Consider the following 20,704-nt stretch of genomic DNA (forward strand, 5'->3'; position numbering starts at 1 on the left):
GTTCTCAAAGCCTAAGAACTGTCAGTTTGGGAGAGTGCCCTGCTCCACATCTACTTCGGGATGTGGTTTTCTGTGGGTTACAAATCGGGTACCTCTTTTTTTTTTAAACTATCCAGTTGTTCACTTACTTGTGATGTTTGGCGAACCATCTCATATATGGAGTGTTGAAATCAGTTTATTTGCTATTCCCATTTCTATAGATGTGGCAACTGAAGTTCAGAGATAGTTTCAGTAAATTCGCTTAACTGAAGGTGGGTGTTTGCCCCTTAAGTTCATGATGATCATGCTTGTTCTCCCTTTTAAATATTGTGACTTACGAAACTGACGCTTAGAGAATGGAAGAGAATCTATTTGGTACTGGTTGGAACTTGGAGATCATTTGTACATACACAAACGCGCGCGCGGGAAAACGAGACATCTGCAAATGTCTTATGACTTTCTCATTCTTTGTGGGTAGCTGAACCACAACTACCCTGGTAATTTTTTCCCTGTACCAAAACAAACAAAAAACCGCGCCCGGGCGAAAGATGTGATAATCTGTGTTGTAAATTTTCATTCCGGCAGACCCCAAGACGAGTGAAAAGCAGTTCTGGTGGACCTCGGCAGTCATCACAGCTCGCAGAAATGATACAGTGTTGTAGCCTGAATTCGCTTTTCTTTTTTGTTACTCTAACGCCTGCTTTGAGAAAGGCGCAGAGTCCCGCAGGTGTTTACCACCCGGGGGGGGGGCACAGCGCCCGGAGGAAAGCCCCCTCGTACCCCGAGCAGAGGGCTCCGACTCGCTCAGCGCCCACTCCTCCTTTCCAGGGACCAGTCAATGAATTCAAACTGGTCCTATTCAGTCCGCGGGGAAAACTAGAATGGAAGCAGTCCTGCCAGGAGCGGCCCGAGGCACCGGCCGTGCGAACGCGCGACCTGCGCACGAGCACGCCGCACCTGTCTGCGGGAAGCTTGTTTGACTTCGTTCTCGAAAGGGAGACGCGAAGCAGGGCGGCAACGCACCGCCCCGAGAGCCCCTCGGCGCCTCGACTTCCGAGCCTTCTCCCAGAATCATGTCAGTCACAGGAAGCGCGACCCCGCTTCCGCACTAGGGCCCCAACCGCTCCCTCCATCCTAACAGCCGAGCCCTGCAGTCCCGCCCCAACACGCCAGTTTGCCTCAGGGCTTCACGGCCAGTTTCCTGTCTCTCCGCTCCCCCCTCCACCGGAAGCCGGGGAGCCCGAACCCAGCATTGCGAGGGGAGTCGCGTGACGGGTTCCGTGGGAGATCTCGCGAGGTGTCCTGAGACTCAAACGAAGGGTCGGGAAAGGCTTCGGAGCACCGCCCCGCTTCTGACGTCACCGCTGGGCGCTCGGGAGCGACCGGGCGTGCACTGCGCCTGCGTCCTCACGCGCCCGCGCCCCCGCACGGGCTTGTTTCTGGCCAGTCGCGCGTGGGCTGAGGCCCTGGGCGGGCGTTGCGAAGGCTTGTTTGCTGGAGTTTGGGCCCCGCGACTTGTCTGGCGTCCCCTCCCTTTTTTGAGGGGGTGGGGCGAACCCCTTACCTAAAGTGAATGGGCTGCCGCTTGGGCTGGTGAGGACCGACGGGGGAGTTCGGGGGTCCGCGGCCATGAACTCACCGGTGGACCCCGGCGCTAGGCAGGCGTTGAAGAAGAAACCGCCGGAACGGACCCCCGAGGTAAGGAGGCTGGTGGTGTCGCGCGCCCCGCGCCTCAACGGCCAGCGCGCCCTGTCAGGTCCCAGCCCAGCGGGGACTGCCCCTTGGCCACAGTTTCGCACCTGCTGCCGGGTGTGTGCTCTGCGGCCCCCGGCTCTGACCCGGGCCGTGGCCGCGGTCCTGGCCGGGGACTTCCCTGGGTCTGCCGTAAGAAAGGAAACCCCGTTCGTGACCCTGAGTTGGGTACAATTCGGTTCTCGGAGTTTGCTCGCGCATTGAGGTGAACAGCGAGAAGTTGTGAGCTGAAACGGCTAGGTGACTTAGTAGTAACTTGAACAATCTCTGAAAGCTCCAGTTACCTAAAAACAACTACTTTTCAAAGTCTATCTGAAACTTTGCAGTCAAATGACGAATTCCGTGGTGGATGATGCGTGGTTAAAAATAAGTTCTGTAGGTACTTTTTCAGACTATGGGAGGGAATTTTTAGATTACTTTCTGCTCGAATGCAAACGTTCCGGTGAGGGGTTAGCGGTGATGGCATCAGCTCGGAAGGTTTTCCTTTGGCGTGGAAGCTTGTTTTCAGGCGCGTGTGCCGGTACTTGCCGAGTGCATTGATTTGGGGGAGGGGTCTGCGGTGGGGGCGGTTAAGACTTTTTTGTTTTGGGGACGTTTCTGTTTTGAGTGGTATGTCTTAGCCAAAACTAACAGCTGTGTGAACGGTTTGTTGGATTGAATTGGTTATGGTTGCTAGAAATGAAATGCTTTAATTCTTCTTTAAATTACTTTTGGTTATTTTTTCAGATTTATAGTGTTTTGCGTGATAAGGCTTAGTAACTTTTGGCAGACTTTCTGGGACAGTCCATTATTCAGTTGAGATACGGGGTCAAACTTTGTTACTGAAAAACCTCATCCTTGCCTAAGTGCGGGCACAATCTCCCACTGTGTAAAGGCCCACTTGAGAGTTAGCCTTGTAATCTCGCGTGTCTGCAGTTCCCTGTGGCGATTGCTGCGGTTGATATGAACTGAAAGTGTTAGCTTTGCTCAGGTGAATTCACTTGTAGGCTTGGTCTCATCAGTAAGAGCCACAAAGGGCTTGCAATGTAGAATAGACCTTTAGCAAGTAATAAGGATGTTTATGCCTGGGTTAATGAGAAAATCTTACTTTAATGGCAGCCTTTCCTGCTTCAGAATTGCCTAGGTTTGAGCCTTCAGAGGATTTCTGAGCTACTCAGTCATGTTGACCAGTGTATGCTGTGGTAGGTGCTTTACTGGTTCCGTGGAACAGCAGCGTAGCTGGAGGGAATACCAGACAGCTTCCCATTGGGACCATACAAAATAAAGCTTTGACATCTCGCAGCACAACGTGTGGACTGCGTGATTCATTGGTGATGTTTTCGTATGTGTAGTGTGTGTATGGGTACAGACTGTGAATGCTGTGGTTTATGTGTGGTACGTAATTTGATAAAATTCTCACAAATTAATTTGTTTTCAGTAGAGCTTGCTGTTTTAGTGGACTCTTGGTGATTAGCTGTAACTATATTGATTGAATAATTATTTAGAGCGTGTTAGCTCAAGGTACTAATCTATACACTGGCTGTAGGAGTGCACACCACAGGCCTGACTTAGTTGTATTTTCATCTTAATGGAGCAAGATGAGAAGCAGATGAGAATCGTTAGCTAGTTATTACTATTAAAAAGGCAGAAAAAGTGGGTTTGGCAGTGAGGGGGCATTCATAAGGTAATTTAAATAAGGTGGTCCTTGTCCTGATTGAGAAGATGACCCTGGATGACCCTTAAGGCACTGATGGAATTGGTTGTGGAACTACTTGGGGAAAGAGGCTAACGGGGAACAGTCCTTGTGGGCAGGCCCAGCCAGGAGCACCACAAGACTGCAGGAAAGTGTCAAGGGTTGTAAAAGAAGTCTGAAGAGGAAATAATTGAATGAGGTAGATCACACAGTACTTTCTAAATCATTACAAACGCCTTGGCTTTTATTTTAAGTGCAAGGAGTGGGAAGTCAGTCACCGAAGGGTTTTAAAGGGGAGATGTGGTACCCTGCTAACTTTTGAGGGTCCTGTGGCTGCCATGTTGAGAACAGCCTGTGGAGGCGCAGAGGCAGAAGCAGGAAGTGAGCTGCCTCATTAAGTCAGGTACAAGGTGCCTGTGACTTCAGCTGAAGTGATAGTAATGGCAGTGGTGAGAATAAGTCAGATTTTGGAAATAATTTTGTAAGTTTAACCAACTGCAATTGAGGGGGCTTTGAGGGAAAGAATGAATAAAGCATGGTTTCAAAGTTCTTGGCCTAAATGAGCTGTAGAGTTGGCGTTAAAAGAGTTTGAGTTGCCATCAAAGAAAGGAAGGGAGCTGCATGGTTTGGTTCTGTGGAGGAGGATGAGCAGCTCGGTTATCTACTTGTTAAGTTTGGCGCATCTGTTAGAAATGTTGGGTGAGGAGTTGTATGTGAAAATGACATTTTGCTTGAAAGCTGAGCTGGCGATAGAAATGTTAAATCGCTGGCTGACAGTTGCTGACTGAGGTGAAGCCAGGTGAAATTTCCAAGGCAGATGGAGACCAGGCAAAGCCTCAAGGTAGTTAGTGCTCTGGGCCCTATCAGGTGAGGGCAGACACTGCGTAGGGCGGGGGAAGCGGTGCAGGGGGAGAGAAGCCCTAAGCCCTGGTGTTGACCTTGTGAGATAGAACGGGGTAAGGTCACTTCATTCAGCTTGCTTGATCCACTTACTTTTCTGAAACGCCTGTTGGTTGAAGAAAAATACACTAACGGATAAGCAATCATTGTTTCCTTTATCTTGAAACTTAAGTGAAACTCCATTCAAGGTGTAGTCCTGGTGCACCAGGCACTGTGTGTGGACGTGTGTTGCAAAGTGTGCTTTTCAGATACCTAAGTCATAACACCGTTTTTACTTTCAAGCCACATCCATTCTATGAACCCAAATTCTAGAGCACACTGGCTCTGCTGAGTTGCCTGCTTCCATGTTGTATTAGGGTACATTTCAGACTTAAATACTCCATGGGACAGTATGTGCTCTTAACTTACTAACTTAACTTACTGTATTTTGGGTTCTCATGCTAAAATGATTTATAAAAGCCACAGGCAAAATTGAGACCATCAATTTGGCTTTTTCCCCTAACTCGGTCTCTGTTCAGCACTATTCTTTATCTGTAGCCCATCTTTTTCACATCAGACAAATGCTTGTATTTGTCATGATTATTTTCCTCTTTGTGCTTAACATGCTTCCCACTAGTGAGCAGAAGATAGGAGACTTCATTTTGTAAAGTCCTCAGTAGGAAAGGGAATCCTTCTGTTGAGGAGAACTGCTGATGGCACGTTTTGGGGTGGCTCACTCAGCAGCTTGGCCACGCCTGGTTTGCACCAGCAGACACCTTGCGCTGTGAGTTACAGCAGCCCTTTCTGTGCTGCAGGGCCTTACTGCTCTGATTACCAACTGCCATCAGAGTCCTTCAACCATTTGTCCTCAGCTCATATTTTTATTCTCCCTGCTGAAATGTCCTGTAGGCTGCTGCAATGGTTGCTGTCTCCAGAAATTTTATTCTACTTTTGATTTTCCCTGGGACCTTCCCTCTGTGTGGACTACCAAATCTTGCTGATTGTACTTTCTGACATTCTCATTTTGCCTTCTTATCCCACTTTCTGTACTCTAGTTGAGGCTGTGTTTTCCTTTCCACCCCTGGATTTTTGCTTGAATCCTTTGATTTATTGTCATATTGTTGCTAGAGTGGATTCTCATGCCTGGATCTGGTTATGTACTATCTGTGCTCAGAACTGAATTATTTCCTGCTGCTCCGGGTAGAGATTAAACGTATAGGTAATCATCCAGATCACTTTTGGAATTAAAAGACTATTAATGTTTATGCCTAAAATAGCAGACTGTTATTAGGAAAACCGTTGTAGGGAAGCTGAGATATGTACTTCCCTTTCCCAGATGATGGTAGCCATCCACTCAACAAATCAAATGCCACCCATGACAAAGAGATGGGCCTTTCGTGCTCCTTGAGACGCCTTAGCCCGTGTCCCAGTGTGCCAGTAACAGTCCTGGCCTGATTGCTGTTCCAGCTTCATGCTAGCACACAGCTGGTCATTGTAGACATTGAGAGTGAACCAGCTGATGGAAAAGGTCTCTCTACGTTTCATGGCAATGAAAATATGTTTTAAAAGTAAAACCCAAGGTTGTGGAGAGAAATTTGACAGGGTCCCTATTTTCCGGTTAGTTGAGAAACCCTGAAGTCTAAATGTATGGGCCTGGGGGCGTGGTCTACAGGCTAAAGTCCTCGCCTTGAACGCCCTGGGATCCTATGTGGGCACAGGTTCTAATCCCAGCAGTCCGCCTTCCTGTCCAGCTCCCTGCCTGTGGCCTGGGAAAGCAGTTGAGGATGGCCCAAAGCCTTGGGACCCTGCACCCACGTGGGAGACCCGAAAGAAGCTCCTGGCTTCAGATTGGCTCAGCTCCAGCCATTGCGGTCACTTGGGGAGTGAATCATTCGATGCAAGCTTTTCCTCTCTGTCTCTGCTCCTCTCTATATATCTGATTTTGTAATAAAAATAAATAAATCATTAAAAAATGTATATGTGGTGACATGGCAAGGTTATTCATGACAAAGATGTGAATAGAGTTTTGGAGGGGGGAAAGAAGGCTTCTTGGGCAGCATTGAGTTCAGTCTTTACTGTCATCAGTGAGGGAGTTTATTCCTGGCAGAGAGCCACAGGAACAAAGGTGGGCACAGGGGCCAGTCCACGGGGCATGCATTCCTAGTAGAAGTATCACCCCTCAGTAGACAAACATGGGTTTTTAATCGAAGTAAAAGCAAATCATAGGTCTTACTGTATTTTATGGTCCTCCAAAATGTAATAGTTAGAAAATTTTATTATTTAAATTAATTATTTTAGTTGAGCCTTAATTAGCAGAAAATGTTTAAAAGTTCTTTTGGGAAAGAGAAATAGTGAAAAGAAACACTGGGCTTGCATGTGGGCTGGTGGTGGTGGTACATGGTATTAGATCATAACAGTGAAGCTGCTTGTCCTAGCCTCTTTGGATCAGTTCAGAATTACTGGGGAGGGGATAAGCCTCCAGTTAGAGTCAGCTTTATAAAAATTGCTCTGAGCAGTTTGAAGGTGTACTTTGGATGGGGGCGGAGGTAAATAGGGAGATAAACAGTGAATGCAGCTCTTAACACAAGACGCTTCCCCTTCCACAGTTGACAGTAGTACTTCAGTCGGGAAGAAGGATTTTAAGTATAGGAAAAAGTGGAGTTGGTCAGGGGAGGTGAGGCCCTGGAAGCAGGTAAAGCAGCAGCAGGTGGAAGCTGACTGCAGAGGGGATGTATCCCCCTAGACTTTATTTTGACTTTGAAAGTGACTATCAAACACATAGTCCATATACTTTATGTATACAAAAAAATGAATTTTGACAGACATTTAACTGTGTGAGGTATAGAGTACTATCGTAGAGTGGAATATTACCCCACTCCTCTTTTCCTCTTAGTGAGTACCCTTTCCCAGAGGAACCCATTGTTGTTCTGTCACTGCACATTTATTCCTGCTTTTGAACTTCATTTCAGTAGATCCTTTCTGCCTACTATGCTCTTGAAAGCTTTTTAGTTTGCCTGTGGAATGGACTTTGATCATCGTTTATTTTTGTTTGTGTAATTCTTTATATTCTGGTTCAATATTTTATCTACCATTTCATCTACATCATTCTGTGCAGATCAACTCTTAAAGTAACGGCCTCTCGGTCCCTGATGCTATAGTTGACTTAGGTGTGCTCTGTCCTTACATTTGTTTCCTCAGCAGTAGCACAAGGGCAAGTCTAGCAAAACTTTCCTAACTTTGACTTACACAGAAGAGGTCTGGGTTCCATAAACAAAGTGGAACTTAGAGGATGTTTTAGTTTTCTAATAGGGTAAGAGTGTATGACTGTATGTTTTTAAGGTGCAGACTTGCGGGGAGGAGAGAATTCACTGGTGGATAATCCAACAGGGAGAGACAGATAGAGATGTTGAGTGAGCATTCGGTGATTCAAGCCAGGCTATGGGGCTGAATTTGTCTGAGAGTTGACAGTATATGGATCAGCACTGAAATCGTATGCTTGATGGAAAAGTGCAGGGTGAAACGCACAGTGAGAGTTGGAAAGGACTGAGGGTAGCCCCTTGGGTGTTGTAATATCAAAGAAATAGGGGGATGAAAAGAAACGGTTATGGGCTAAAGGAGAGCAGAAGAGGTCCTTTCAGAAGGTGATCACTAACTGCTTTTGTTAGATTCTATTTGGTAGAGGGCACAAAAAATACCAAATAATTGCTTCTGTGAGCATGATCTCATAGTGGACTAGGGAGTAACTTTATCAGCCTTGGATCTTGTATTTTGGTAAGCCTACTTCTCATTTGTACTTTCGTACTGAGAATTGGAGTGACACTAAGCATGTTACCTAAATGTTATGACTTTTGTGGATTGTTGTAAACTAAATGAGATCATGAATGTATAAGTGTTCAATAGAGTGTCTTCACTGGAAAACTATCTCTGGTTTGGCAAATTCAGATTCTACTGAAGTCTCCTCCCCAGGGCTGCTCAGCACAGCTGTGCTTGCATTCCTTACCTTTCCATCCTGGTCCCCAGAATACCGTTCCTCAGTCCTCTGCCGTTGTGATTTCAGCATGTTTGTCTATGGCTGTAAGCTCCCTGAGGACAATGTAGTTTCCATCTCCCAGTGTCTGTCATGCGGTCCTGGCTAGTGGAAACCCAAATGTCTGTAGAATAAATGATAAAAAGAAAGCAGTGGGTGCCAGCATTGCTGCATGGCTGTTTAGGCTGTGCCTGCAGTGCTGGTATTTCATCTGGGTGATGCTTTGTTTCCTGGCTACTCTACGTTCACCTTCCTGCTTTTCTGGCTGGGAAGGCAGCAGAGGGTCCAGTACTGCTTGGATCTCCCCACCCCCACCCCACTCATCCATCTAGAAGTTCTGGATAAAGGTTGGCTTCGGACTGGCCAAGCCCTGGCCACTGGGGCTATTTTGCTAGTGAGCCAGTGAATGGAAGGGTTTTTTTTTCCCCCCTCTATTGTTCCCTCATCCCCTGCCCCTTCTTCTCTTTCTGTAACTCTACTTTTCGGTTAAATACATACTTTTTTAAATGTGGAAAATATTGTTTGTTTACTATTCTGTTGGTTTGTGGTGCTAGTTTTAAAAACCTGATGAAATTTGACAACAGCGAAATTTGCTGTTAGTATTACTAAAATGAGTAAAGAGGACTAGTGCTGTGGCATAGTGGGTTGTACTATGGCACCCATTGTGCTGACATCTCAAGGCACCACGTTGAGTCCTGGCTCGTCTGCTTCTGATCCAGCTCCTTGCTCATGTGCCTGAGAAAGCAGCAGCAGATGACCCAAGGGCTTGAGCCCCTGCCGCCTATGTGGGAGACTAGAAGGAAGCTCCTGCATCCTGGCTTTGCCTATGCCCAGCCATGACCATTGTGGCCACTTGGGGAGTGAACCAGGGCATGGATGAGCTCTGTCTCTCCTGCTCTCTGTGTAACTCTTACTTTCAAATAAGTAAATAAATCTTAGGGAATAAAGTACATTTACCATAACGAATTTCGTTTGACTGTTCTTGACAAATCTGGTTATGTGTTGAAATAACAATTCCTTTTTTGGATAGCTTCAAAATGCATTTTGGGAAAATATCACAGAGAATACAGATAAACCATTTTCAGGTTTTGTTTGTTTTAAGAGGCAAAGACAGACTGACAGATAGGCAGATAATGCTCCTCTCCACTGGTTTACACCCCAGATGTCCGCAGCAACCAGGCTGCACCCAAAAGCCAGAAGCTCCATCCAGGTCTCCTGGGTGAGTGGCAAGGACCCAAGTACCTGGACAATTGCCTACTGCCTCCCAGAATGCACATTAACAGGATGCACATCCCAGAAAGCTGAAATCGGAAGAGTTTGGACTTGGCCCAGGCACTGCGACAGAGAAAGTGAGCATCCCAACCAGTGTCTTAGTGCTGTGCCAAACACCTTCCACTTAACCTTTGGAAGTGTGTGTGTGTGTGTGTGTGCGTGTGTGTGAGAGAGAGAGAGAGAGAGAGAGAGAGAGAGAGAGAGATGGACAAAGAGACGAAGGTGGACTCTAATCCAGTAGTTCACTCCCCAAATGCTCCAATAAGTGGCAATTGGCTGAAGTGGGAGAAAGGAACTCGGTTTGAGTTTCCCATGTGATTGCAGTGGACCCAAGTACTTGAGTCAGTGCTTGCTGCCTCCCAGGACATCTGATATTGACATCAACAGAATACTAGGATAAGAAGTTAGATAAGCAGTTGGAGCTAGGATAAGAAGAGCTGGGACTTGGAACTTCAGAACAGTTGCCCAACTGGCTAATCCTCTACTTCCAAGCACTGGGATCCCATATGGGCACCTGTTCACGTCCTGGCTGCTCTGTTTCCCATCCATCTGTCTGCTTATGGCCTGGGAAACTAGCAGAGCATGGCCAGTACCTTGGGACCCTGCACCTATGTGGGAGACCCAGAGGAGGCTGCTGGTTTTTGGCTTCGGATCAGCTCAGCTCTGGCCATTGCAGCTCTTTGGGGGACTGAATGAGAGTTTGGAGGATCTCTCTGTAAATCTGTCTTTCCAAGAAAAAGAAATTATTTTTAAAAGAGGATGCAGTTTTGTTATTTTTTTTCTCATGAAATGGTTACAACTTTTGGTAGATAAAATCCAATAAAAATGAATACATTTAAAAAAATGTCTAGCTCAATTAGATGTTACTATGCTTGTCTATTAAAAATCAGTGAAGGTTTTGAAATAAGTTTTGAAGTAAACGTTGAGAGGCTTAAAACTGGAATAATACATAATTTATTGTCATAATTGTTTAAAATTTATGGTAAAGACCGTTAAGCGTACACTTTTAGAGGTCTTTCTGTGTTGGCAGAAGACCACCATTGTGCTGGGAGTCATTTTTGAGTGAGTCGTTGGCACATTTCTGAGGTTTGCAGAACAAAGATTTTCTTGTGTGTTTCCACAGCAGATGTACATTCAGAGGGTACGGGAGAAAAGGAACCCATTTGTACTTTTAGGGTCCTTTGACCTTCATTTGTAAACTGAATGGATTGTGGATGGGGCTTTTACTTCGAGTCACCTTGTTTGATATCTGTTGGAGATTGCCAGTGTGAGGAAAGGCGGTGGCCACCTGGGAGTTTCTTAGAAGATTCTAATCCTGAGAGGTCCAGGAGCTTCCTTTGTGAGTTTTTCCAAAGTGAAAGCGCGTGGAGAGCTTGAGTAAGGTCAAGACACGTCTGATGGTGGCGATAACCATAAGGTGGCGGTTATCGTTGGGCGTTGCCTTTGGGTGGAACTCTGCCTGGTGAAACTGAGCTATGGTTGTAAATAAAAACAGGAGTAACTGTATTGAAAGCACTAGCTGTTGAGGCACATAAGCAGCACTTCCTGGGGTTCTTTGGCATATTCTTTCCTGCTTGGCCATGAACTGAACCTTTGGCAGGTGAAGGGTTTCAGGGCTTTGGTACTAGCAGAACCAATGGACAGATCTCTTCAGTAAATAGAGAAAATAGCACCACCTGGGAGGTGTTTATCAGTGTGGTTAGGCACGTCTTCCAGAAATCCTTGAGCTGATAGGGTCAGCTAGTTACACGAATTGCACATAGAAGATCATGTGACTCGGCAGGAAGGAACCTCCCTGGCTTTCAGTTTATCTGCACAATGAACTTTAGGCTGACTTTAAAGCTTTGAACTGTTCTTTCTGTACTCAGATCTGCTTCATAGATGCCTAAATTTTCCTTGAATAAATGTTCCTTGTTTGGTCTTGATTATGCTATATGATGTATTATCAGCTCTTTCTGTATTTGTAGTTTCAGACGTGGGTTGAATATATTTGGGGATAAGATGTGCCTGTGTTGAACATGTATGTTGTTATGCTCTAAGTGTTATAATTGCATGACATTTACATTTTATTACATCTTATAAGTTACTTAGAAATGATTTAAAGTCTGTAAGTACTCTACTTGCGTGTAAATGTTGTACCTTTTTATGTAATGTTAAGGTGAGAGGGATCCTGAACCAATGTCCCAACTTATGCCAGTCAATGAAACTTACAGTAAGTTTCATGTAAAGTGAAAGTAGATGAGCTTGATATGATTTCTATTATTTTTTTTCAACTTATACTTTTGTGGTAATTATACACATGAAGTGTGCAAAAGTTTATAGAAAGGCTGTTGGTGAAAAAAAGTAGACAGGCACCATTCAAGTTATTTTAGAAAAAGGGATCCTAATTTGAGCCTAGAATATTTAAAAATTTAGGTGTAAAAGGGAAAGTGTGTTTCCTAAAAGGAGCTTCGTATGCAAGGGCATAAGATTACTGTGGTATGTGCACATAGTTTGCTTGGACACCTGGACTCTGGGGACAGGGATGAGTATTGAAATAGATAGCTTAGAAGAGTGGTCAGGATCTAGGTTATGAATGACTGTGTGGTCTTTGTTAAGAGTTTGGTTTGGCTTTCAGAATAATCACTGTGGCAGCAGTGTGAGAATGGACAGAGAGGAGAGGCCTGAAAGCTGTTTTCTCATAACCATGTTGCTCCATGTATAGGAAGGTTAGCAAAGCTGATCAGAAAGCAGAAATGAACATTTTAGGCCCCTGAGTGTCAGTGTTGTCACCTAAGTCAGGAAATGTTGCTTTGGCTATACTGTACTTAGAAATTTGATTGGGCAACCAGGTGCAAATGTTCAGTCTCCAGTTAAATGTGTTGATTTACCAGAAAACTCTAGATAAGAAATAGAAATAATGGACATCATGGTGTGTTTATGGAAGTTAAGGCTTTGGCTGTAGAGTATCTTTTTTATTGTACCCAGTCTCTAGGCAGGAAAGGGTAGATGTGACAAAGGTGGGAACGTACATTTTACAACCGTTTAAGGGACTAAGAAAATAACACAAGCCTCCAAATGAAAATCAGAATGGCCAGAGCAGAAAGGTGGTCGTGCTAACAGTGATAGCAAGTCATGCTCACTGAGTGCCTGCCGTTGCTGTACAAGCTTTACCTGTGAGACCAGAGTAGAATTGAAAAGTACTTGTTTGGTACAAAAAGTTTTGAAATCCTTGCATAGTTTTTTCATAATGAGTATTTTCCACAAACTTTGAAGGCTTCTTGTACATTTAATTCTTGAAACCTTGTGAAAGGAGGTATTATGCACTTTTTACTTGTGGGGAAATGCAATCACATTGGAGTGGTTACAGGTTACACAGTTAGGAAGCAGTGGAATCTGTCACCATTGCTAAGTGGGTATTGGGACAGGAACCCAGGGCGCCAGGTAACAGAAGAGGTTGGAAGTGGCAAGACTTTCAATAAGAGGGAGTGAATTTGTAATTCTGTCAGTGTTCAAATGCTACAGAGAATGTGAAGGAAGATAAGGATTGAAAAGTGAACATGGAGTGCAGAACTGTTGAGTCTTAGGTGATTTCACATGAAACAGTAAGCACTTAGAAAAGTGAACTTAAGGAGCCTGGCATGGTAGCCTTTGGGTGCCGTTTGTGTCCTGGCTGCTCTCCTTCCCTTCCAGCTGCCTGCTTATGGCTTGGGAAAGCAGTAGGGGATGGCCCGATGCCTTAGGGCGCTGCGTTGGCATGGGAGACCAGGAAGAAGCTCTTGGCTTTGGGTCAGCTCAGCTCTAGCTATTGTGGCCGTTTGGAGAGTGAATCAGTGAATGGAAGATCTTTCTCTGTGTCTCTCCTTGTCTGTAAAATCTGCCTTTTCAATAAAAATAAATCTTTGAATAAAATAAGAGTAAATAAATCTATAAAAAATAAAAAGATGTCTGTTAGAATATATTTCAAAACAATTTGGGGAAGGGAAATTAAAGAAAATTTTGCAAAATTTTTGAAATGTTTACAGTTTTTTTTTTAGATGCATTTATTTCTTTGAAAGACAGTGTAGAAGGAAAGAATTTTTTTCGTCTCTGCTTTACTGCTTAAGTGGCTGCAGTGGCTGGGGCTGAGTCGGGCTGAAGCCAGAAGCCTGAACTCCATCTGCATCTCCCATACAGCAGCAAGGGCCCAAGTACTTGGGCCATATTCCCCAAGTGTGTTAGCATACAGTTGCATCCAAAATGCAACAGCCTCTACACTTAACGGTGTTTATAAGGGATGCTGGTTGGGCAAGTGGTGGTTTTTTTTTTAATAAGATTTATTTATTATTTTTAAAATTTTTGAAAGCTGGAATTCAAGGGTGGAGAAGCTTGATCTCCTTGTCTTGACTAATTCATTCCAAGTGGCCACAGTGGCTAGGGCTGTGCCAGGGCTGAGCCAGGAGCCTGCAGCTTCTTCCAGGTCTTCGCATGGATGCAAAGACTCAAACAATTGGGCCACCCTCTGCTGCCTTCCCAGCTGCATTCGTAGGAAGCTGGATCAGTGGTGAGCAGCCAGGTCTTCAGGTAGTGGCTTAACCTGCTGCACCACAGCTTTATCTGCTCTTCTGTTGTTTTATAGTGGTAGGAATGACACATCTTGAATCATAAGTTTAATCCTAAAATGTACCTGTTCTTTAAATACCAGGTCTGCTAGTGATAAGTTGGTTAAGCTTTTGCTTGTCTGAAAAGTACTTGTCTTAGCTTCTGAAAGGTTTTGACTGAGAAGAGAATTGTAGGTTTATTAAGTTTTTTTTTTTTTCTTTTGAGACTTTATACTTTTCCAGTGTTTTCTAGATTGTACTGCTTTGGGGAGAAATCTGCTATAATTTCTATAATTATAAATTTGCTTTGTTCCTTGTTACTTGATTTATCTTATGGCTAATTCTACAATTTTTCTCTTTACCGTGTTTTTTAAAGTAATTTTTTTGGGGGGTACTTCTTTTTTTAATTTATTCATTAATTACATTGTATTATGTGACACAGTTTCATAGGTACTGGGATTTTCCCTTAAAGTAATTTATTATGAGGTAGTGAGTGGTGTGAGATTTGTTTTACTTACATGAGTTCATAGTTTTAATCATTTATCCGGGGCTTGGTAGCATTTTTCAACTACCTTCCTTAGGTTCTTCCTCTAAACTCCAACACCACTTAAACTGCTTGTACTTGGCCTGTAGCTGTGCTCGTATTTCTGTATGTATGTATTTTTAAATAATTTCCATTCCTGTGTGTTCAGATTTACTATTTTTTTTTTTTCCTTCTGCAATGTCTTCTGTGCTGGTGATCTCATTGAATGTATTTTTCATCTAAGACTTTGTTCTCAGATAGTTTTTTTTTTTTTTTTAAATATTTATTCATTTTATTACAGCCAGATATATACAGAGGAGAGACAGAGAGGAAGATCTTCCGTCCGATGATTCACTCCCCAAGTGAGCCGCAACGGGCCGATGCACGCCAATCCGAAGCCGGGAACCTGGAACCTCTTCCGGGTCTCCCACGCGGGTGCAGTGTCCCAAAGCATTGGGCTGTCCTCAACTGCTTTCCCAGGCCACAAGCAGGGAGCTGGATGGGAAGTGGAGCTGCCGGGATTAGAACCGGCGCCCATATGGGATCCCGGGGCTTTCAAGGCGAGGACTTTAGCTGCTAGGCCACGCTGCCGGGCCCGATAGTTTTTTTTTTTTAAAGCCTCTTTTAAGCTTAGTGGGCTTTGTATTTTCTTAAATTTATGGAGTAGAGTTTTATTTCTGATGTTTTTCTACTGGTTTATTGTTTGTGTGTTTACTGAATCAGTTTGGTTTGGATTGATCTTCATCTTCATTGCGGATTGTTATTTCCTGCTCTGTGTGTATGTGTTTGGAGGACTTATTTATTTATTTGAAAGAGTTTGAGAGAGAGCTCTGCCTTCCATCTGCTGGTTCGTTCCCGAGATGGCCTCAACAGCCATGACTGCACCGGGCCAAAGTCAGGGGGCTGTGCGTTTCATTTGGGTCCCCCACATGGGTGGCAGGAGCCCAAACACTTGAACCATCTGTTGCTGCTTTTCTCTGGCTGTTAGTGGGGACTCCAGCAAGCTTCTATATGGAATGCCAGCATCACAGGTGTGACTTTATCTAGTGTGCCACAGCAGCAGCCCCGAGTGGTAGTTTTGTATTTAGTACCAGAGATGGTGAATTTTCTTTTTATATTCTGGATGTTTTATATTCCAGTAAATGTTCTTGGACTTTGTTCTTGAGCAGAGTTAGGTAACTAGTGTACATTTTGCAACTGTAATTATTGGTCACAAGTTAGCACCCTGGAAACCAACTTTTAGACCTGTTTTTGCACTGTGATGTACAGCACCAAGGCTGCATTTAGTCTCATGTCAGTTTTGCCACAGTATTGAATCCAGAGGCTTCAGAGTATAAATGTGCTCAGTGAAATAAGAGATTTTGCAGTCTGGCTGTGAGAACAAGAACTCTTTCTGTCCTTGTGTGAGTTTGGGATATTATTACCCCTGCTCCAAAATGTGTTAAAACTAAGCGCAGTTGACCATTATGGTTCAGATAATCCTTTGTTCTAAGGCCCTGTCCTTGGCCTAGGAGGGTGTTTAGCAATACCTCTAGCTTCGAAGCTGGCCCCACCCTCTCTTCATTGTGAAAACCTGAAATGTCTTCAGATGTTGCTAAAGTCACCAGGGGCAAAATCGGTCCTGGGTGAGGATGACTTTCCTGGTCTTTTCAGGTTACTCTTCATCTGACTTTACATGGGAGTGTGATAGTTACTACATACTCAACTTACATGCAAGCGGATTCCGTGTAACTGTCTGAACACTTGTTTCTGTGTTGCCTGTTTGTGTCTGTTTCTGCTGCATGCATTCTGTCTCCCTTCTGTTCTCAGTTCTGTTCCCTTGGGCCACCTTCTCAAACCCAGGTACCACCAAGCAGAAAGGTCAGATGCTCACAAGGATCACCACGTTTGTTTCTTTGCTTTCAGGAATCGTCCTTTGGTGATGTCCTATCTGTTGAAAAATGTTTCTTTGTATTTTGTTTTGATGTTTAATTGTTTTAGGTGAAGAAATCCATTCCCTTATTTCATCTTGATCTACATCTGAATTCCCAACAGTTTTTCTTAAATTTTGAAGGAAATTTCCTATGTCCCTAAAAACTTCACTAAAGTGGTTGGTTTTGTCATCTTTGGGTTTATCTCGATTTGTTGAGGCACCAAGCTGCCAGCTACTTCATGTTACTACTTGTTCTTTCTGTCAGCATGATGTCTTCTCTGTAGCAGAGCAGGAAGTGTAGATGTTTCTAGGCCATGTTGTGATGCAGAATCAGAGTTAAAATAGTCCTAATGCAAATCTGTAGGCTAACGTCGCCCCTGTTTGAATGTGTTCACCAGGCTGAGGCTTCTCCTTCAGCTGTAAGCAGCAGTGTTCTGTCGGAGACTCGGCTAAGCTGGATTCAAACTATGGTGGCCAACACAGTTGCTTTTAAGGGTCCTCCTGCTTTCTGCAGGCTTTGCGTGAATTTAGCAGAAAATGATACAGACTCTCAAAGTTTGTGTGGTTGCTTTTCTTCACTCTTCTGAACAGAATACTATTTTTTATATACTGTCTTATAGAAAATGGGGAAATTTTAAAGGTCCCTATTTGCAAGTTTTTGTTCTGTGATAGCACTTGACACAAATTTCATGGACTCACTGTGGAAGTGATTCTAGTAACCAGCTCCTGAAGTTGTACTTATGGACTCAGGAAATGATGAGTGGCCATCATTGGATAGGTCTACAGCTTAGTCAGCCTTCTGTGAGCCAGCCTTAAGCCAGGATTCGGTTGACCTCTTTTCTGCTGATTTTGTCTGAATATTTGGTTCCTGAAGCCCAATAGAACCTTAAGTAGGATCTTACTCCTTTAGTTTCACTCGGTTGGTGGGCTGGACTAAGAAGGCATCGCTCACTTAACTGTTGTCTTGATGCTATTGCTTGTGGCCTTTCTCTTTTTTTAAAGATTTATTTTTATTACAAAGTCAGATATACAGAGAGGAGAGACAGAAAGATCTTCTGTCTGATGATTCACTCCCCAAGTGAGCGCAATAGCTGGAGCTGAGCCAATCCGAAGCCAGGAGCCCGGAGCCTCTTCCAGGTCTCCCATGCGGATGCAGAGTCCCAAGGCTTTGGGCCGTCCTCGACTGCTTTCCCAGGCCACAAGCAGGGAGCTGGATGGGAAGTGGAGCTGCCGGGATTAGAATCGGCGCCCATAAACTGCTAAATACTAAAATTAAAATAGGCATGAGACAGCTGAATAGCAATCTAAGCCATTTTAAGGTGTATAGAACACAGTTGAATATAAACCAAAATTGAAATGTCCATGAATAAGTCACAGGCTGTGGTTGAGAACCTGCATTTTCCTATTAACATATTGGTTAATCAATACCATGTCAATTAATGCCACAATGTTGTAAATGGTTGGAAATATTATGTTGGGGCTTTTAATTGATTGGGATGATACTCTGCCGGCTCTACCTTCAGACCAGAGATGGTCTCACCAAGAAACCATTGAACTTACCAGGACAATAAGATGCTGGACATTATGCTTGGTAAATACCTCCAATGAAAGAATGTCAACTGAATTTGAACTATGGAAATGCAACAAGGTGGAGCAATCCGCTGTGTGGGGAGGGGCGAGGGGAATCCCAGTGCATAAAAAATGTATCACATAATGCCATGTAATTAATTAAAAAAACTGAAATGCAATAAAAATATGTTTTTTTTCTTTAATATTCATTTATTCATTAATTACATTGCATTACATGACACAATTTCATAGGTACTGGGATTCCCCCCCTTCACCCCAAACCCTTCCCCCATCATGAATTCCTTCACCTTGATGCATAATAAAAATATGTTTAAAAAAAAAAAAGAATCGGCGCCCATATGGGATCCTGGCACATTCAAGGCGAGGACTTTAGCTGCTAGGCCATGGCGCCACCAGCCTTATGGTCTTTCTCTTTAAGGCTAATTTGAGAGGCCAGCATTTTGTTATAGTTAAGTTCCTTGGGTATGCCACTAGCATTCCATGTGAGTGCTGGTTTAGGTCCTGGCTGTTCTACTTCCCATACATGCATACTCTCCCTGTTGTGCATCTGAGAAGGACATAGAAGATGGCCTAAATGCTTGGGCTCTTGCTGTCCCATAGAGGACCCATAGGCGGTTCCTGGCACTTGATTCTAGCACATAGCCTTGAGACCCTGCACCTGCATGGGAGACCTAGAAGTTCCTGGCTTCAGATCAGCTCAGTCATTTGGGGAGTGAACCTACAGATGGAAGATACTCCTCTTGTCCTCCCATCTGCCCCCTTTTTCTCTGTTTCTCTCTTCGAGGTAAAAATCAATCTTAAAAAAAAAATAAAGATAGCTGGGGCTCCCTTATAGCCTTAATATGGAGTCAGGGATCCTGAGTCTCAGAAATTGTCACTAATGACATTTGATTTGTCAGAACAAATAGGGGCCAACTCAGATGCATGTGAGAGCACACACATAGCTTCCACTTCTTGGTTGTGGGCTGGCAGGATCCCATTACTAAAGAGCAAATAGGATAAAATGTATGTTTATGGCCATTTTGGAAATATAGTTTACCACGTCATTACTTGTTCTGCTGTTTTCTGAAGTTTTGTGAATCTTTCTCATTTGCTGTGGTTTCCTCTTTTAATCTATTTGTCCTTGTTTTGGGATACTTCAAAATCTTTTTCACTGTAATTTTAGTTTTAGCATAGATGATTTGGTTCAATCCATCGAAGGTAATATTGTTGCTGATTGTTACTCCAAAACTCTTACCCTGCTGGAGAACAAATGGTCTTCTCATTATCATCTGGTTGTTTTGTAGTCTAGTTGTGTATTGAGGCAGCAGGGTCGTGTTTGGAAGATGTTCACCCTTCAGTAAGGGGAGTATTAAATACATAGGTACATTATACGTGGAGAATTTAAATGTGTCTACTTTTTATCATCACACTGCATCAGCATAAATAACATCAGTTTATATCACTTTCTGTTTATCGGAGTGAGGAGTAGAGAACGCTGTCTTGCCGCTTTTTTTTTTAAGATTTATTTATTTTTATTGCAAAGTCAGATATACAGAGAGGAGGAGAGACAGAGAGGAAGATCTTCCATCCGATGTTTCACTCCCCAAGTGAGCGCAACGGCTGGTGCTGTGCCGATCCGAAGCTGGGAACCAGGAACCTCTTCCAGGTCTCCCATGTGGGTGCAGGATCCCAAAGCTTTGGGCCGTCCTCAACTGCTTTCCCAGGCCACAAGCAGGGAGCTGGATGGGAAGTGGAGCTGCTGGGGTAAGAACCGGCGGCCATATGGGATCCTGGCGCATTCAAGGCGGGGACTCTAGCCGTTAGGCGACGCCGCCGGGCCCTGAGAACGGTGTCCTGCTTCTTAGTGAACAGTAGCACTATCCTGTTCATCCTGTTTTTCTTCAGTGATGGATTTTGAATCTCTTGAGAAAGCGCTTCTGTAAGAAAAGTTTCATTTTAAGAGAATTAATAAATCAGTCATCTTGAAATGTCAGCCAGAACTTTTAAAACGCTGAAATTTGTAATTATTGGAAAACTGTATAATCTGGAGGAAAGAAAATATTTTAATGAGGATATAAAACTTTTTTTAGGGATTTGGAGGTTACTATGGAATACACGTTGTTTCATATACTTTGATATGAAGTGATAAGTTTTTGGTGTCTGACACTAAGTAGAGGCCATTTATCATGGTGAAAAGGCGTTCTGTGTTGAAGGTGTTCTCTTGTCTACATTTTCAGATCTTTTACAATTCAGAGGTTTTGTTCTCTTCATAGTTGAGAGCTCAGTCATAAATTGTTGTTCCCTTATAAATCAGATTTGTGGGATATCTGAAGTATTTTTGAAAAATAATCTAAGAACATTTTTCTTCCACAGGACTTAAATACTATTTATTCTTATCTTCATGGAATGGAAATATTATCAAATCTCAGGGAACACCAGCTTAGGTAAGTGTAGTGCCATGTTTAAGAGACTATGCTATACAATTACTCACTTTAAATTTTTTATTTATTAATTTGAAAGTCATGGAGAGAGGGAGAGACTGAGTGCAGGAGATGGG

At 43.8% G+C, this 20,704-nt stretch overlaps 1 protein-coding gene across 6 annotated transcripts in view; it reads left to right on the forward strand.

Moving 5' to 3' along the window:
- Window positions 1-1,275: 1,275 nt before the first annotated feature.
- RAPGEF6 (Rap guanine nucleotide exchange factor 6) overlaps window positions 1,276-20,704 on the forward strand; it is a 153,013-nt gene continuing 133,584 nt past the window's right edge. The window contains exons 1-2 of one of the 6 annotated variants that reach the window (XM_058677723.1): window positions 1,276-1,677; window positions 20,521-20,591. In XM_058677723.1, coding sequence (XP_058533706.1) covers window positions 1,609-1,677; window positions 20,521-20,591 — 140 coding nt within the window. In that variant the 5' untranslated portion in view covers window positions 1,276-1,608. Of the gene's footprint in view, window positions 1,678-1,712; window positions 1,972-20,520; window positions 20,592-20,704 lie in introns of those variants that run through there. The other 5 variants (XM_058677720.1, XM_058677726.1, XM_058677728.1 and 2 more) reach the window with 5 other exon arrangements.

The sequence above is a fragment of the Ochotona princeps genome, chromosome 19 (assembly GCF_030435755.1).
Source record: "Ochotona princeps isolate mOchPri1 chromosome 19, mOchPri1.hap1, whole genome shotgun sequence".
Taxonomy (NCBI): domain Eukaryota; kingdom Metazoa; phylum Chordata; class Mammalia; order Lagomorpha; family Ochotonidae; genus Ochotona; species Ochotona princeps.